General features: G+C 43.7%; 2 protein-coding genes across 2 annotated transcripts in view; both read right to left on the bottom strand.

The window, feature by feature from the left end:
* Window positions 1-9,986, bottom strand: part of UBE4A (ubiquitination factor E4A) — a 34,092-nt gene extending 24,106 nt beyond the window's left edge. Inside the window, exons 1-3 of the mRNA XM_075546658.1 lie at window positions 9,860-9,986; window positions 3,971-4,132; window positions 396-569 (exon numbers count right to left, since the gene is read on the bottom strand). Coding sequence (XP_075402773.1) covers window positions 396-569; window positions 3,971-4,091 — 295 coding nt within the window. The 5' untranslated portion in view covers window positions 4,092-4,132; window positions 9,860-9,986. The remainder of the gene's footprint in view (window positions 1-395; window positions 570-3,970; window positions 4,133-9,859) is intronic.
* A 6,652-nt stretch (window positions 9,987-16,638) lies between these two features.
* On the bottom strand, window positions 16,639-19,520 carry CD3G (CD3 gamma subunit of T-cell receptor complex). The gene is made up of 5 exons (XM_075547834.1): window positions 19,502-19,520; window positions 18,829-19,047; window positions 18,182-18,313; window positions 17,327-17,370; window positions 16,639-16,704 (listed from the first exon to the last, which is right to left on the bottom strand). Exons 1-5 carry the CDS (start codon window positions 19,518-19,520, stop codon window positions 16,639-16,641), a joined length of 480 nt encoding a protein of 159 aa, XP_075403949.1.

Genomic DNA, 19,520 nt, shown 5'->3' with positions numbered 1-19,520 from the left:
TGTCACAAACTGACATGGTGACATTAAAGAGCAAATCCCAATGTCAGACAACAGCACTAACTCGGGGGAGTAACTGCAGGTGAGGGCACATGCAGTGTATGCTAACTCCTGTGACGTCCTTCTGTTGTTTAATCCAGCTAAACAGGGGCTACCTTTCCCATTTCTCTCTCAGGTTCTCAAAGCACATAGTTGGTCTATGGGCCAGTCAGTACCCAAATGGGAAGGGACGTTAGAAGGATGCCTACATATGCATGTGGGTGTGCTAACAGCTGCCCTGGAGCCTGAGCCCTGTGAACCTAGGAGGACTGTGTGTTTAACCTCTTAGAAGCAATGGGGTTTGGAAAGCCAAGGGACAGGCACAGTAATCAACAACCGACGGCACGTCTGTAACTCACTGTTGTCCAGAGTGATGAGGAAGATCCTCTGGATCATGTGATTGATGTTGAGCTGTTCACATATTTCCTGCTGTGAGCGGAACGAGCGGCTAATCTCAGCCACAGAGTAATCAAACTCATCCAGGCTCTCCGACACACTATTATCTGAGTCATCCGGGCTAGCTGGGGCTTCATCTGTCAGAAAATGCAAGCCGTTAAAAATCACACCCTCTTCTCTAAGAGAAAATGGAATGACCGAAAACCACACAGGCTAATTACTGAACCTCTCAAGACAAGCAAGTTCTAAGTGCACGGTTCTGAAATCCCCGTCAATCTGACCGCACCGTTCAAGGACTTCTACCTACAATTCGCTCACTCGCTCACATTCTACCTGCCGACATCAGCAGGGTCCCCCTCCCTACAGAATCCAGCGAAGACCACATTTCCCAGAGATGAACACAACTCTATTTAAACATGAGGCTCTCCCGATTTTACGAGAAGACACATTTGTTGTAAGGCAAATGACATGATAGAACACAGTGTACCGAGTCCTCCGTGAACCAGCTCTCTACAAACAACTGATTCATGTAGCCAGCGATCCCAGAAGTGTTCATACTCCTTTGCTCAGGCTTATTTCTAGGATTCTTAGTTTAGTTTGATTTTAAAAAAAAAGTGTGTGTGTGGGAATCTTATTATAACACTGCCTTCCAACATGTTTTCTTTTTTTAACTACCAGCAAGAACACCTTTTCCTGTTAGGTCATTTATAGGCCCCGCTCAGTCTCCATAGCTGCACTGTTTGTACACACTGGGATTTCTGTGGCTATTTATCAACTGATGAACATTTGGGTTATTTCCAAGATTTTTCATAATTCTGAACAATCGGGAGGGGGGGGCGGGTAGTGGTGGTGGGGTTTTCCAGTCCAGAAAGTTTGTGGATCATGGCATGAACATAGTGGGATCTTTCCCAGGAACCGTCTAGAAAAAGGGAAACCCGTCTGGTTGCTGTGGGGGCGATTCTGAACTGCCGCTCCCTAGAGGGCAGAGCAGAACAACCGCAGAGGGTTCAGTAGGCTGTACTCTTTCCAGAAGCAGACACTCAGCCTCTCCAAGGGGATCAAGTGCTTAACCAAAGCACTACCAGGGCTCCTTTTCTGGACACTACTGCACTGAGCATGGTACTCTCTTTATGTGCACTGTAGTGATAGAATGAATTTGGCAGAAGAAATTCATAGAAGCGAATTGCCGGGTCACAGAGAAGGAGCATTTAAAAGTTAACACACATTACTAAAATACTCTCAGAAACCCAAACCTACTGACATGCACAGCAAACCTTGGGGACAAAGCAGAACTGTGTTCTCTAGGGTTTCCATGATGGTAAATCCCTATGGGACCAGTCAGCCTTTCCTTTCTCCTTCACACTGGCTGGTGGGTTTGAACCACTGGCCTCGTGGCTAGCAGCCAAGTGCTTAGCCCACTGCGCCACCAGGGATGCATTCTAATTTACATGCCTAGCATATGGAGGAACCCTCGTGGCAAAGTGGTTACACACTGGGCTGCTAACCGAAAGGTCAGTCAGTTCAAAACCACTAGCCACTCCACAGGAGAAAGACAGGGCTTTCTACTCCAACAGAGTTACAGTCTTGGAAACTCTCCCCTGTCCTATAGGGTCACCATGGGTTGGCATTAACTCAGTGGCAGTGAGTTGAGTTTTTACCAGCAGATGAGGGAATACTTACAATTCCCTCACCCCTTTTTTCATAAAGCAATGGAAGAGAGCCTCTCAGAACAGCACACCTACTGAGTAAGAGTAGTTTTACTCGTAAAAGCCACACAAGAGACAGTGTGTGCTTTTCTCTGCTGACAGAGGGATGGTCTTTCAGGCAGGTGAAACTTGCAGGAGGAAGGGTTGCCTTAGTATGGCGAGTTCAGTCAAAGCGAAGCTTCATTTGGAAGGCCGAAGGTTCTGGCAGAGTGCTCACTGCTAGGGGAGAACAGGTCAGACCTAGTGGCACGATAAACCCAGTGCCAACAAACTACGATGACCAGATGCCAAAAGAGTGACAGAGGGGCACGGACCAGTTACGTCCTCACTGCGTGCTGGCTGCAGTGCTCGAACCCGAGCCAGCCTCAGGCCTGTTTACAGCCAGGCGGCTGCGTGCTCTTGCCATTCTCATCCTCCACTGTCAAGTTCTCCTCCAAATACCCAGGGGGACAGGAGCTAAGAAAATGCCTGGCAAAATTTGCCTCAACCACATACCTGGAAATTACACTTCCAGCCCCTTGGCTTTCCTATTGCTCACTCATTTCTCTCCTGCACTCCCCTGATCCGGGGTTTCGAGTCTGAGCCTGTATCATAAAAATCTGGGAGTAAATTCAGAGTCAAAGACCCAGAGCTGCTTCTCTCCAGCAGGGCAACAAGTTAGCACTTCGATTCAGTTATTTCTTGTTTGCTCCATCATCATCCTGTCTGTGGTTCATCTGTCCTGGTTTTATCCCTTTCACTCAATCCTTATCAGAGAGCAAGGTCACAGCTCAGCTATGCATCTGGCCGTGTTTTTTTGATTGCTCTACATGAAAGAAAGGGAAAACGTGAGCATTTCTCCTTTTCTCAAGAGAAACTCCAAGGAACCAAACTCAAGGCCACCAAGTCCATGCGGATTCATAGTACCTTCCTCTGGGTTTCTGAGGCTGCCACTGTCACTGGGAGTGGAAAGGCCAGTCGTTCTCTCGTGGAACTGAGGGGGGCCTCCATCTGTCCACCATGTGACTCGCAGCCCAATGCGTACCCACCAGAGCTCCTACTGTTCAAAAGAATCACGCACTTGATTCTTTTTGGAGGAAGGTAAAGAAAAGAATGACTGCTTCGAAAGCTTGCGCCTACCCTTCCAACACGAACTCGAGAGGGCTTCCAAAAGCACATGGAAAACTGGAATGAAAAGATACTCTTTCCCAAGAACCATTTGAAACCAGCTCCAGTTTGAGAAATAGTCTAATTCTTTCCAGCATACATGTCTTCTGATATAGAAGCTGGGGTTGATCTTAAGTTTGAAAGAAAGGCATTTCTGTAAGAAAGGCATTTCTCTGACTAGTAAATCTTTTTTAAGCACCAGAGCTAAGGATTACATGTTTGTAGCAGTTTGTCCCAATCGCAGTAAGTCACAAAGGAGGCCAATTGGTGGGATGGAACTATTTTGTTTGAGAAGATCTCTAAAACACTGTGCTTAGGAAAAAAAACCTCATTTATTTGTCTACAAGGTGAAACACTTGATAATTCTTCTTTGACACATACCTGCATACGTAAACCTCCATTTTTGATGTGAGAAAGTAGATTCATTTAAGTAGTGTTTATCAGGTGATTTACAACAAGCACAGCTTGACAGCTTCGGGAGCAATACTGACAAGTGCTACTGTTTATAGCCTCTTTCTTTATGAAACGGGGGAGGGAAGGACAGGAGGCCCTCTGAACATGAACACACACACACTCAGAGAATGATTTCTGCCCCGTCAATTGCAACGAAGGATCCCAAGAACACTTTAATTTGGGAAGACCCCAATACAGGTCACCTCATCTGCTGCTCTGGCTGCCCCACTTACCAGACTGCTGCTTCAGCTGCTCTTTCTGGATTGCTGCAAACTGTTTGGCATCAGCCAGAGAGCCAAAAAGTGCAGCAAAGGGGTTACTTGAGATGTTGTTGTTATTCTCCTGGTCTGTCATTTCACTTTAAAGTATCCTCCATCCAGACCTAGGGGGAGGGGCTAGACACAAGCCAGGCATTAGACACAGGAAGGCAGGTAACACAACAGCTGTCACATGGCCACAGTTGTTTCCTTTCCCATCTCAAATACATTACATTTAAAAGGGTTGTCGGGGTGGAGGTGCAGATTTTCCAACCCCTTTCCAAGACTCAGGGAAGCTTTTGGCAAAATGTTCACAAACTTGTCAACTGGACAAAAAAATTAGGGGTTATCTAAAAAAAGTCTACAAAATGCTCAACTGGAACGCAGGTAACTGTATACATGTGCCATCTCTAATTGCTACTGCTTTTTTCAAAAGTAGGGTAAACCAGAGAAGGAAGGAAGACGAAGAGAACTGACCAGCGCACAGGGCACTTTAAGATGAATATAAGCAGAACTACTGGCTTACCCTGAGTCTCCAAGCTGACCCAACAGTTCTCCTTTACCATGGGAAGGGCAAAGGAGCATTTGCTCAGAATTCGATGACTCCCGGTTAGAGTTGAGAACTCCTCAGCTACATAGACACTAATTCAGCCTCTGTCTTATACTCAGAATGGCAAATTAGGACAGGAACCAGGTGAGCTTTAGGTTGTGGATTCTTCAAATACACTGAACTATCTCTACTGGCTGAAAATGGATACTTCTCAGACTAAAACGTAAGTGATCTTTGCTTGAGCCTGTCTCTAACTCTCACAGTTTCATTTTTTACAATACTGAAGAGATAAAATCTGACTGTCGGGTCCAGTGTGCAATATGAAGAAGTTATACTTCAAAAGTATTTCGTGGGGCTGACTGAAATGGCATCGGCAGTGCTCTGCTTACATTTCCTCATTCGAACACCAAGCAGGCTTTGCACAGTAGGTGAGCAGAACTCCCTGAGAGGTATTCTCCTTGCTTAGAAATGTTAAGGCCCATTATGGAAAGAAACCCGGAAAAGCCTGGGAAGAGACCAAGGGTATGGCTACAGTGTGTATGAGGACGTGGAACCGCAACAAGGTCAGAGCTCCTTGGAAGAGCAGGGCGGGGTGGGGGGAGGGTTGGAAATGGAAGGAGACCCCCCAAAAGAACACTCAGTGGCCCTGTATGTATTGAAGGACGCTCTTCACAGTCATGTTAACAAAAGCCAGGATGAGTCCGAATGGCTACCCTTACAAACCAGAGGAAGAGGGAGGATCGCCTTTCTCGACAATTCTGAGGCACTGCCGCCAGCTGCTGCAGGGGTCTTTGCATTGTTTTCTGCCCAAGAGCTAATGGCTAATACGTGCGATGACTTAGGCAGATTGCCTAGTCTCCTCCCAGCATGGATGACACTGCTTCAAAGAATTAGGCTATGAGATGTCCTATGTATTTTATTGTTTGCTAGATATATTTTAGTTGAGCTTAACAATGCCAAAAGAACCAAAAACAAAAGCGCATTCAGTATTGGAATTAACAACAATCCTTATCTAACCACTGCATAAGCTTAATTATCACCCCTAATTTATGTAGAGATATGAAGACTTCCCTCATTGAATGGTGACCCCAACCTAACACTGAAGTCAGGAGGAATACGAAACGATCAAAACACCCTCCTTTTTTGCATGACACCCCACGTTTTTCCTTTGGGGAGCCTCTCCACTCTGTCCACCTGTTCAGAAGAGGCTGATCTCATCTGCTAGCCCCAGGAATGGGTTTCTGGCTCTAACCAGGCCCAAGAGAGCATACCATCCATTGGCCAAAGTGACTGATTCTGAAGTGGGAAGATCTTCGCAAGGTCTATCAGAGCCAATGAACACCTACTCTAGGCTTCTGCTTAGTTGACAGCAAAAGAAACGCTTTTCTGCTTGAGTTGCCAGGCTAGTAAGATATAAACCTGCCATCTTCGCAGCATTTGGAGAAAGCCTGGTCTAAAATGAAACCAACAGACACAAAAACAGAGCTGAGAGATGGAAAGGAAAGTCCTCTAGACTTTTCAGTGGTAAGAGTCAATAAAAGTCTCCTACCTTGTGTAAACTAGTTTGAATGCTTTAAAAACACTCAACTTTAAAAAGAGTTCAGGTAAATACAAAGGCAACCCATCATCTGTACACCGTACACAGACATGAAAGGTGGGAATACAAATGATCTGATATAGAAAGGCCCTTTAGACTATCAAGAGAGGCAGGAAGAAAATGGATCATCTTCACGACATTGTTTGCTCCTTTCTCAATACAGGTAGCTCCTTGATTACAAACAAGTTCTGTTCCTGAAAGTGCGTCCCTAAGTTTAAGGCGAAATACGTAGATACGATATGTGTCTAATGTCAGGTCATCACGTGTCTGCCTGGTTTCCAGTGTCATCCCCTTCGCAGGTCAGAATGAAATCCTGCCGGGCTGGGATCACCCTCCACTGCGGTCACCGCATCAATGCATCTCATCCAGGATCTTTTTTTCCGACGACTCTCTATGTTACCAAGTCTGATGTTCTTTTCCAGGGATTAGACTTTCCTGATAGCATGTCCAAAGTAGATGCGAGGGTCTTGACACTTTTACTTTGAAGGAACATCTTGACTGTACTTTCACCAACACGTCCTTGTTTGTTCTCCCGGCGGTCCTTGGTACTTTTCATACCCTTCTCTAATACCATAATTCAAAGGCACGGATCCTGTTTGTCCAGCTGTCACATGAATAGGAAGCAACTAAAAATCCCACGGCTTGGGTCGCATGTACCTCAGTTCTCTTCAAGAGTCTTGTGCAACAGATTTGCACAATGTACTACGGCATTTGATATCTTGACCGCTGCTTCTGCGTTGACTGTGGAGCCGAGTAAAATGAAGTCCTTTATAATTTCAATCTTTTCTTCATTGATCATGATGCCGTCTATTGGCCCAGCTGTGATGACTGTTTTCCTTACATCGAGCTCGAATCCATTCGGAAAGTTTTCCTTTTCATCAGAAAGTGCTTTCAGTCACCAAACAAGGCTGTGTTATCTACTCATTAACAGACTCTTAACAAACTTTCCATCCTGGTACCCTGTTGTCTTAATATATAATGTACCTTGCTTTCTAAGCACAAAAAGTTTAAAGAAACACTTCCCAGGTATATGAAAACATCTTTAACATAATAAAAAATAGTGCCCTGTTTGTGATATAACCTGAAGTCTATACCAGAGTCGGCTTTATGAAGGCTGTCAATAAGTCGTAAGTCCACAACCTGGGGGCTGCCTACTCTGCTAGCATGGGATATAAAGTGGGCTTTCACTACATTTTCTCTACATCTTTAAGCAGAATTAGTAATGTTCCGCAGTGTATTCCTAATGCAGATCTCCTACTTTGTGAGGACCATAAGCTCTCTGAGTGCACATTCACATCTGATTGTTTTTTCCATTTGTCTGTGCCTGGCACTACACGTCACCTTATGAAATCATATGTAAGTTTTACTGATGGATTCAACCTTACAGGATCTCCTTGTAATGAACAGCAACACCAGGATCCTCCTTCAAGAGAAGGGCTTTACTCCTGGTTTTGAGTTGCTTGCAGTGGAAGGCCCATGTAGAGCCAGGCGTGGTGGTGCACTGAGATTTCAGCATGTGTAGAATAAGAGAAAGGAAGCAACTTTCTTTTGCTGCGAAGAACAAGATGAGCCTTTGCCACCTCATTAGGGCCACCTTTTCTATATGTACTCCAAATCCATGCACAAACTATTTCCACAGCAAAACGGCGAAAACGAGCAAACTCTCACAGCAAATAGGAAGGCTGATCCCTGGACAAGAACCTTTGTGGAGCCAACCATTTCTACCTGGTCAATGGTCTTACAAAGGAGGGCATGGAAACACTACTTACTCCAAAGGAAGATCTGAGGAAATGAAATATCAATTAAAAAAAGTCACCAGGAATTTGTCATCTATTTTAACTGCCACACAGAGATACGGAGTTATCTTATTCAGACCACGGAAGGGCACTAAATCACCAATTGTGAGAGGCTTTTGGGTTTAATTATTTTTTAATACATCCTGCTTGAAAACAAGTTTCTAATAAACCCATTGCAGAGATCTGTGATCTGTATTTACAATGGCTGCCTATCTACAGTCCTACAAAAAATCCTCTCACTCTCTCAAGATTCAAGCTTTTGTTCACGAATAGCAGTACTCCACAATCAAAACCAAACTTGGTGTCCCTGAATCGATGCCAACCCGTAACCAACCTCTAGCACACCCGAGACTGTAACTCTTTATGGGAGTAGAAAGCTTCATCTGTCTCCTGAAGAGAGACTGGTGGATTCGAACTGCTGACCATAGTTAGCAGCCCAACACACAATGTAATACGCCACCAAGGCTCCCAATAAAAAGGACTACTACTCCTTCAAGTGCTGCTATCAGTTCTTAAAGTGACGAACATACAAATGTTTGAACATCAGACTTGATCTATTTTTTATACAGATATATTTGGAACACTTCCTAAAACCAAGATTAAAAAACAAAACAAAATTGTTAAAGTCAAGATCTATTATATAAAATGGAAATAAAACATGTTTTCAGTTATATGTTCCACCCAACAATCTTCTCAAACTAGATGGAACTCGTCCACTAAAAAACTGAGAGTATGCCTTCTTGAGTTTTATTTTATCTCTGGTGGGCTCCCAATTAGCCCATGACCACTACACTAAATCCATCCTTATTCTGGCAGTGAAAAAATTGGTTTCAAGAATACTCATCAGTTTTTGGGTTTTGCCTACTCAATTTCAAAAGTGCCTTCTAAATCCAACTGCGAAAAGAGCATGAAGCAGCCTGCTGGGTGTTTTGGAGTTTGATCGCTTGCCTTAAGAAACGGCAACACCTTCGGGAAGAGGTATCAGAAGTTCAATCCCATCGTGACTGGGGGGGCTAGACAATCATCAGTGATAGGCTTGAACAACAGAACTGCATGAGAAGGGAAGGGGCATATTGGAAGGAGTAAGGTATGTCAATAAAAACATTATTTAGTAAAACAAACAAAAGAAATGCCAACACCTTGCCATACGCATTCAAATGGATTACTTATCTTGAAATTTGTACTTATTTCTTTTTTAGTATTTTTTATTTTTATTTTTTGCTTATTTCTTTAAAAACAGTTTTACTGGCCTGTCTTCCACATATTACACAATAGCTCAATCATTACAAAATCAATTGTACAATCGTTAACACAATCAAATTAAAAACATTTTTTATTCTTTGTAATCACGGTTATTAGTGTAATCATTGCTTTTTAATTGTGGCAGAAATACAGGACATTCTCCAATTCAACAATTCTTACACGTATAACTCAGTGCCATTGATGATACTCTTTGTGTTTTGAAACCATATTGATATCCTTTTACAAATTATTCAGATTTATGCTTAATTTCCTCTCCTTTGAAATCTGGTTGTCTGCTGTGTACTTTGAATATTTTCTCCCTACACGTTCCATAAAGGATTCAGGGCAGGGAGGGAGGCGCACCCGGACGGGGCACCGTCGGGCGAAAGGAAGTTCAAGGATAAGGCAAGGCCAAGGTTCCGGCCTTTTCTCCGCGGGGCCTGTTGAAGAGGGCACAGAGGTGCACACAGACTCCAGAAACGGGGCCCTACTCGGGGCCTCCCACCAGGCGGGGTCGAAGTTCCTTAAGCAGGTGGGGTCATAGGTCAGGAAGGCACCGGAGGCGTCTGGAGGCGGCACAGAGCAGAGGCCCGGACGGGCATTCGAACAGGAGGAAAACAGGGACAGCGACGCATTGCGGGGCTCCGACCTCTTCCCACTCAAGCAATTCCCTTTCTTACCAGAGCCTGCGGGGTCAGCAGCGACCGTACGACTGTCACCGACCGAAGGGGATCCCACTTCCGACTCAGCGAGGCAACCGGAAATACGCCATCAACGAGGGCCGGCGCTTGTGGGCTCTCATCCCCGCGCCGGAAGTAGGTTTGTCGTTGCGCACCGGTAGCTGGCGCACAAACATCCGCACGGCGCACGCGCCAGCGTGGTTGGCGCAGCTGGGGGCGGGCGGAAGTAGCAGGAAGTGACCCTGGGTTCCGCTCCGGGCGTCCGGTGAGTTGCAGGTCAGAGGAATTTGAGTCACAGTGAGGGTACTGTACGTTCCGGGGACTGTACGCCATGTTCGTGGACTCCTGGTTTTTTTCTTTCCTCACCAGCTTAAGGCCTGTTTGAAACAGCGTCTGCTACCTTTTTGTGTAGATTATAGCTTGTAGATTTATAGAAAATAAGATGCATTTCAGTTTTGATTTTGTTTGCTATCCGTCCTCAGAGTATAGACTGTGCGTTATACAAGGTTCGAAACCTGCCACCTAGTCGATTCCGAGTCGAAAGCGAATTATAGCGACCCTGTATAGGGGTTCCGAGTCTGTACATTTTTACAGGCGCGGGATGCCCCCCAGGATACATAACTAGCAAAGCCTGGTACCAATGCGACCAAGTCCCATGCTCACCCGGGAGCCCATGTTAGGTGGTACAAAAGGCAATGGTACACTTTTCAGGAGTTGTCAATAGGAATTTTGTATTTTATTTTAGAATCCAGGTATTTGAGTGCCTACCGTATTCGAAGCACCCCTCTAAAAGAGTTTTTTAATACTGGCGTGGTCTTCTGGAAGTTTGCAATCTAGTATTGTTAAGGAAAGACCTGTCCCTGGGGAAGGACATCATGCTTGGTGAAGAGGAGGGGCCGCGGAAAAGAGAAAGGCTCGCAAGGACATAGATGGACACAGTGGCTGCAACAGTGGGCTCAGGCAGAGGAACAACTGTTAAGGACGGCGCAGGATTGGGCAGTGTTTCCTTCTGTTGTGCACAGGGTCGCTCTGGGCCCCTAATGAACACAGTCACCCAAACAACCTTGGCAAAGTCATCATTTAATATCAGAGGACTCACAGGGGATTATCCAACAAATAGTTCTGGAATCATTGGTTAGCTGTCTGGTTTAAAGGCTCAATATATTATGCCTTACAATACGTTGCATTTAGATAAAGTAAATTCATAAAATGCACCATGAAAATGCTAGTGAACTACATGGGAAAACTTTAAAAAAAGGGATAGCTTATAGTGCTGATGACATACTAGAAACTATAAAAGTATGAATTCTGTTCGGACTGCAAGGGGCCTGTCCCAAAACAGACCAAATGGATTCGAGAAATTCCAAGCTTATTCCTGCAAGTGCTTGCAGAAGGAAAACAGCCAGGTTTTTCCACTGAGCTGTTCAGGGGTTCAGTCCTGAGCCTGCAAGTTAATATCCAAGAAGGTTTTTTTTACAATGATGAAAGGAAGAGATTAGCAGGTTTTTAGAATGTCAGAAGATGCAATTGATGCTCCTAGAATGCAGGCTCTAAATGATCAGTAGGAAAGTATAGCGACATTTCCCCCCAGAGGCCATTAGATCACCATGCCCTGAAGCTTCACGCACCCTTGTTTAACCAAATTGGGTGATGTTTCCTGTCTGGCTCCTTATCTTACTGACTGTTGTTAGCCTCTTGCCTAAGTTAGAACATCTCTGCTGATTAAGCTTAAAGGGAAATTTTACTGTGAGGGAGGGACTCCATTTTGGAATTTTATCAAACAGTCTTAAAGTGTGTTATATTTCTGGTATTGATTTTTCTCTATATAAATTCTACTTAAAAATATTGTAAGGGGCAAAGTAAAAACAAAGAGTAAAGTTAGGAAAATATTTGCAACTCTCATCACAAAAGATTTAGTTTTCCAAACTGTAGACTGTTAAATCTATAAGACCAATGTAAGCCAATATTTAATGAAAATGAAAAACCAATTGCTCACTCCCATTTTAAGTCAGGAAAATATATATGTAAACTACATCAAGATAGGACATTTTTATTTAGATTGGCAAAGTCTTAAACATTTAATAATTATTATTGGAAAGAGTAACAAATACTCATCTATTATTGGTGGGAGTATGTATCCATGCAACATCTATGAGATTAAATTTTTCCACTAATAAAATGACAAGTACAAATACAATATTGTCCAGCAATTCCATTTATTTGTATTTGTATTACAAATATTTTTTATCATGTTCAATATGACATTTTGTTGCTAGAGAGAGAGCTATATAAATTTTGGAAGAAAAAAAAGGTTGAGAAGAAGACAAAGAATAGCTTTGTGACTTGAGTTCAGCAAGTAAGTCTTAGATATGACATAAAAATTCAATATAAGATTTGAGAAAAATGAACTTATCAAAATTCAAAATGTTTGCAGGTCAAAGACATAAAATGAAAGGCAAGCCACCAAAATCCAAAACCAAACTCGCTGCCATCGATTCATTTCTGAGAGAAAAGCCCCCAGGTTTCCAAGGCTGCAAACATTCCCGGAGCAGACAGGCTCGTCTTTCTCCTGCGGCCTGCCTGCCACGGTCGACCCACTGACTTTATAGTTACCACTAGACCAGAGAAGCCACCGAAGCCAACCCAATTCTAAAAAACGGGCAAAAGATTTGAATAGTTATCTTGCCAAAGATGATACGCAAGTAGCAAATAATCAAATAAAAAATAGCAACATCATTAGAAATTCAAACGAAATTACAATGGAATATTAACTTTTCATTACTTCAAAGAAAAGCACAGGGTGGTAGGAGGGGGAGGGGGGGAACAAAGAAAAGTCAGACTCAAACTAAACCAGCTGTTGTTCCGTTGCTCCAACTCACACGGCCCCGAGTTGTGTCAGAATGGACTGGCTTCTGTGGGGTTTTCAATGGATTTTTTTAGAAGTAAATTTCCAGGCCTCTTTTTCAAGGTGTTCTGAGTGGACTTGAATCTACAACCTTTGGTTTCGCAGCCCAGGTAGTTGATCATGTGCATCACCCAGGGGCTCAAGCATACCCACTAGAAGGGCTGTAACACAAAAGACGAACAGCACAAATATTGGTGAGGGGGTAGAGAAACAGTTATCCTCGTCAATTGCTAGTGAGAATGCTAAATGCAGTTTCTTCAAAAGCTAACGATGAATTCACCACATGTCTGAACAATTCTTCTCAATTGGGTGTCTACCCTAAAAAATTTGCAAAACCAAACCAAACCCAAACCACTGCCATTGAGTTGATTCCAGCTCCTAGTGACTGTATAGCTTTTCAAGACTAATCATCTTTCTGGGAGCAGACGGCCTCATACTAACCCATCCTACCTGCCACCCAAACTCCTTTACTTTCCCTTTGGGAAATGAAAACACGGGGCCAAAGACCTCCTCCAGAAAACTCATGGCATTATTCATAATGACTATAGGGAGACACTCAAATGTCCACCAAATGGTGAATGGATAAGCCAAACATAGTACAGCCATCCAACGAATACGTTTATTTAATAAAAAGGAACAAAACAAGACTGCAGGCAACAACACAGAGGAACTTTGAAAGCATTAGGCCAAGCGAAAGGAAAAAAAGTTTCTACAAAAGATCACATACTATGTTATTCCATTTATATGAAGTGCACAGAAACAGCAAATCTAAAGAGACAGAAGATAGGTTAGCAGTTGCTTGAGGCTTGAGTGAGAACAGGGAGTAATGGCAAACTGCACAAAGGATATTAAGAGAGTAAGTGAAATGTCTTAAAATTGGGTTGTGATGTACAACTAGATAACCGTACTAAAAATCATGGAAAACAAGTGAAATACTTAAGTCAATTTGATCGCTTATAAATTATACCTCAATAAAATGTTAAAGAATGACATTGTAAGAGCAAAAGATTGGAACCAACAGTAGATAGCACAAACCATTGCTGTCGATTTGATTCCAAATCCCAGTGACTCTGTAGGACAGAGTAGAACTTCCCCATAGAGACACCAACACTGGCATCTTACTGGAATCTGATTGCCACATCTTTCTCCCACCGAGCAGCCGGGGGCTCACATGGCTGATCTTTGAGCTAGCAGCTGAGTGCGTAATCATTATAGGACTAGGTCTCACTTTCCATCAGTCAGACAACTGGTTAAAGGATATCTGCACAAAATAGCTGGAAAACAGAAGCTTTTAAAATACTGCTGCGAGGGAACATCCAGGTTTTGTGAGTTGAAAAGTACAAGATATATAGCATGATATACCATTTGTGATGATTTGCTTGTGTATGCCTAGCATATTTCCTGAAAGATACATAAGAAATTATCAACAACAAAAAAGAAATTACTTATCTCGTTTGCTTCTGGAGAAAGTCATTAGATGGCTTAGGAATGGAATGAGAGGGTGACTTTTTACTGCATAGTTTAAGCCAGGTGAATTATGTACAAAAAATTAAAACCTAAGAGGCAGTTGTACCCTGCCTTATAGGGTTGATATAAACCAGCATTGACTAATGCAGTTAAAGTGATATTCTAGGGGGATGTTCTCTAACATAAAATGACTGATGTCTATAAGGTGAACCAGAGACCTATATAAACCATAGAAGGGTGATTGGATTTTGGACTTGCACTTAATTCTAGTCTTAATCAAAGAACAATTAGTTCTTATGACATGGTCCTTCTTGATGTCACTCTCAGGAAGAGATCACTGAAGATATAGGTGCTAGAGCAAAGTGTGGTGAAGAACCTAGGTGGTGCCTGGCTATCGGAAAGAATAGCAACTGGGGTCTCAGAGGCCATCATCTAAATTGAATGTCAACTCAGTCCATGTGAAAGAAGACACTAGACTGTGTGATCCAGGAATTGTAAATAATATGATCCATAGCTAAAGGAGGGTTTGGCGTCATAGCTACATTGTGAACGCCTGGCTTGCAGAAGGTTATGGAAGGCAACGGAAGCCTGAAACCCACAGCAGCGTCCACACATGGATTAACCCTTGATGGATCCCTTCTGATCAAAGTCGAGGGTTTGATAGCCTTTTATCAGAGAGACAGCATTGTAAAGTCGATTATGGCAGATGTAGTTAGGTTAAAATATAATTTTAAATTTCAATAAATCATTTTATTGTTGCCAAAATATAATATTATTTTGTCTCCATTTAGATTTATTTTTAAAGTTGTTCCAGTTAAAAAACTAAAAACAAACAAAAAAACAAGTGAAAGGGAAATCCACATGGCTTAAGCTCCTGGTGAATCCCCTCTTGACCTGGGACCAGGGATGTGAACAGCCTAGTTAACACGCAGAAGGCACTGGAAAGTGGACTATTGCAGAGGCAGTTAGGTTAAAATGTAGCATCCTATCATTGCTCTCCCTTATGACCCATTTAAATGTAAATGTCTTCTGCTTTTTACTATTTTCTGCTTTTTTTTCAGTTGAGGTTTTTAAAATCTTTTTTACTTTTTTGTTTTTAAATGTTTTTCTGTAGATGAAATCCAGGGTAGGCAACTCTATAGAGACAGTAATGGGATTACTGGTCCTTCGGGGTATCACAGGGAAGGTGGGGGGAAATGGGGAGTTAATGACAGTGAGGACAAGTATGAAGAAAATGTTCTAAAACGGATTGTGGTGATGATTGTGCAACTCTTCTACATGTGATTGAACTTTTGAATTGTATAATAAGTGAATTGTATGCCAATAAAACTGTTGGGAAAAAAATTTAAATCGAGCCCCCTTCCCAATCTCTCTCTCTCTCTCCCATTGAGTTATGCCAACTTATAGTGATGCTATAGGACAGGGTAGCACTGCCCCTGTTAGTTTTCAAGAGACTGTAACTGTTTGTGGGAGCAGGGAATAGAAAGCTGGGTCTTTCTCCGGAGGAGCTGCCAGGTGGTTTCAAACTACTGACCATGCGTATCGCAGCACAATGCGTAACCATGGTGCTACCAGGGTGCCTTATGAGTATCTCCCAATAGGTGGCGCTCCTGAAACAGCATATATGCTTTCACCTGAGTTGGTCTATTTCTCTATCTGCTGTCTAATTCTAAGAAAAACCTAGGTTTGCTTTGAGCTCTTCTCCATTTGTCATCTGTAGATTTGGATCTGAAACTCTAGTTTAAGTCTAGATTTGGATCTGAAACTCTCTCTGCTAGCAGTCCTCCAAAAGGCACTTATTGCTTTGCTGATGAGTAGTGGAGAAGAGAGAGAACATCTGGATTGGAAAAAATAAAATTGCAATTGGTTCAGCAAACCAAATAATGTTTGTGGCCACCTTTTCCTGATTGGAAATGCTGCCTGATTGGCTGACTGACAGGTGACTGTAGCTCAGGGGTACTCAACAAAGGGCGATTTTGTCCCGGAGGGGATACTTGGAGGCGATCTTGGCTGCATGGATGTGGTGTGCTACTGACACAGAGCACTGGACTCAGAGATGCTTCTAAACAGGTTACCATGTACGGGAGACCACAACCCCCAAATGACAAACTAGCTCAAAGTATCAATAGTGTAGAAGTTGAGAAACCCTAATACGGGTTTCGCATCTCCCTTGCTTTAGGTCTGCTCCAAAAGGATTTACCTTTATGATATTATCTTAGATCATGAAAATCGGTACTGGCCCGGGACCTTGAGAAAGGCCACGTACCACCAGCTCCACTCTCCAGTCGGACCCTGACTGTTGTGTGGGTCAGGCAGGCAGCCGTGGCAGCAATTGGGAGGGTAGGTGGTGCACAAGTACTTCCTTCAAACCAGTGTCTGAAGGACACACCTGCTCTGAGGGCTCAGTTCAGTTCTTCCTCAGTTGGTTCCCTTGAAGGTGGCTATATTGGTCATCATCTCGATCCTTGAGGGGCTGAAAAAGACAGCATGATCAGAAGGCATGTTTTCCCCATCACCTGTGAGTTCATTGGGTACATATTGATTGAGTGCCGTCATGGGCAAAGTTTTGGAGTGGGTGCCCCATCGTGTTGGGCATGGGGGCACATGCCGGGGGGAGGAGGATGGAGGCTTTGGATACAGCCTGCTTGGGTTTTTGTCTCAGAGTGTTTCTGTACCTTTCTCTCATGAAGCTCCAACTCCAGTCCCTTCTCAACGCTTCCCTGTATGTCATTTATTCAACCCAAAGCCAAAGTCATCCCCTCATCTGCTATACCTTAGGCAGTTCCTAATCTTTAGATCAAACTCACTGCCACCGAGTGGATGCTGACTCACAGCAACCTAGAGGACAGGGTATAACTGCCCCCTTGGGTGTCTGACCCATAACTGTCTATAGGAATAGAAAATCCCACATTTCTCCTGAGGAGCGGCTGATGGTCTTGAACTGCTGTCTTGTGGTTAGCAGCCCAACATGTTACCACTGTGCCACCAGGGCTCGTCTTACTGGTATAGTACTTTCTGAATACCCTGGGCTCAAATCCAGAAATGCTACCCCTCTCTCATGGTAGCAAAGTCTCTTTGACTCATAATCCTCTTACCTGGTAGAGCTGGTCATTGGGCAACAGAGTCTGCTTGTCTGAAGCTGTACAAAAACAAAATAACACGCATGTGCACAGAAAACAGAATGGATAGTAAATGGAATTATTACAAAATGCAGTAATAATTAGTGAATTATACCTACACACGACAATATGTATAAGCCTCACAAGAGTATTCTTGAGTGAGAGAAGTCACACTCAAAAGTACTGTACTAATCCATATAAAGAACAAAAATGGGCAAAATTAATCCATGTTTTAAAAAACACCAAACCCACTGCCATTGAATTGATTCAGACGCACGAAGCGGCTCTATAGGACAGTGTAGAGCTACTCCGGAGGGCTTCTGGGACTGTGATGTCTATGGACTAGACAGCCTTTGCTTTCTCCCAAGGAGCTGCTGTGCCTTTGAACACCTCCCTTGCTGTCAGCAGGCCAACACTTAACCTATGTCAGCTGCGAGAATAGGGCCTCCGCTTAGGAATAGGTACCAAGTGGAAGTGATCACAAGAGGGTGCTTCTAAAGCACCGGTGGTGTTCTTGGACTGGGTCCTGAATTCATGGGGTGTTGGCTTTGCTGATTTAACAATCTGTAGGTTGCCATTCATTCATTCATTCATTTTTCAGTATACACGCTTCACTTGGTTTCGCAGTTTTTAAAACATATGCGCACAAGTCTAAGGGAGTCAGATCTGGAGCCAGGCACCCACCCAGGCTGCTGGCACCAGGCATCCTTTTCCCCGGCTCCAGAGACACCGCCATACATCTCACTGTGCATGTTAGCAGCACATGGACACTCAGTCTAAGGGTCCCAGGGGGTCACATCTTTCATCTAGGAAAAGATTTTTTTTTTTTACCTCGTGACTGACGAATTCCATCCTGCCCAGCAATGAAGTAGACCCCAACAGCGAGGAAAAAAATGCTGATGAGTTCCGCAAAGATAAAGCCAACGATGGTGGGTGCACCCAGCTCAATGCAGTTCTGACACACTGTTGGGGAGGCAAGGACAGGTTTCCTTCAGGCTGGCAGAGTTGCTCTTCCTGGGCCTCTCCCTTCTGTCTCTCAGCTCTTATGCCCCTGTCTAGGACAGCTAACTTCTTGGTCTGTGGGTGATATAGCAACAGAGAAGACCAAGAACTGGATGCTTCCCGGTGTCCCAGGCATCCTGGGAAAGCCCATGCAGTCTCAGTACCAGGAACTGTATCTGTTTAGAGGGAGACTAGATTTTCTCTATGCACAACTGTCCTGTGTTCCACACTGACACCCTGTAATTATCACCTCTCAATAGCCCACCCCAGATCACAGAAGGAGCCACGCTGCTCCAATCCATAGGGCCCACCCAAATGTAAGTCAGGCTCTACAGAAAGAACCGGCTATGCTGGGCACACTGTCTGTCATATTCTAAGAAAGATCAACTCTCACTCCAGATATGCCGCTCGCCAGAAGAGCAAGTACAGCTTAATTTCCCAACCAACCACCAAATAAGCCAGAGGGTAGTACATACTTCTGAAATACACGTGGAGTGGTTCTGAAATCTGTTCTCCTCGGCACTGGTACACTCCTCGAGGGTCCTTGGTACTACTTCCCAGATTCAGAGGCTTAGTTGTATTGGCGATTTGTTCATGTTTATTTTTAAACCACACAATATGTTTACCTTGCACATTACAAGTCAAATGCACCAAACCATCTTCTCGATTGACATCCACTGCTACCAAATCATTTCCTAAAAAGGGAAAATCCATGTTTCTGCTGTGGCGCTTGCCTCTGGGATTCTCCCTGCCCCAAGTATGAGGGGAAGACCATTAAAACCAACCCCTCAAATTCTAACACACCGAGGCACATGGCATCTTGTTTAAAAAAAGTGACAGTCATTCTGAGGAGGGGATGAAATTTCTGACATGCTCCCCAGTGATGTCAATGATGTTGGTACATGGATCACATTTTGAGTAGTAAATAGTTACTAGGTCCTGTTTTTCCTGCAAGAATCAGTTGATTTCTTACCTACTGGAAAGCTGTCTAGGACAGATCATGACTGCCAGAGATCATGGAAAAGTCAGCTACTCGTTCCCACCTTCATCATCTCTCTTAAATTGCTGACTTCTGAAGGATTACAATCCTAGGAATCCATGTATCTGTGGACTTACTCGGAGTTTTAACATAGAAGCTATTTCACCTACCTTGTTTCTTCTCAGCCAT

The sequence above is a fragment of the Tenrec ecaudatus genome, chromosome 4 (assembly GCF_050624435.1).
Source record: "Tenrec ecaudatus isolate mTenEca1 chromosome 4, mTenEca1.hap1, whole genome shotgun sequence".
Lineage (NCBI taxonomy): Eukaryota > Metazoa > Chordata > Mammalia > Afrosoricida > Tenrecidae > Tenrec > Tenrec ecaudatus.
The sequence above is the reverse complement of the archived record's forward strand: the minus strand, read 5'-3'. Positions and strand labels throughout refer to the sequence as shown.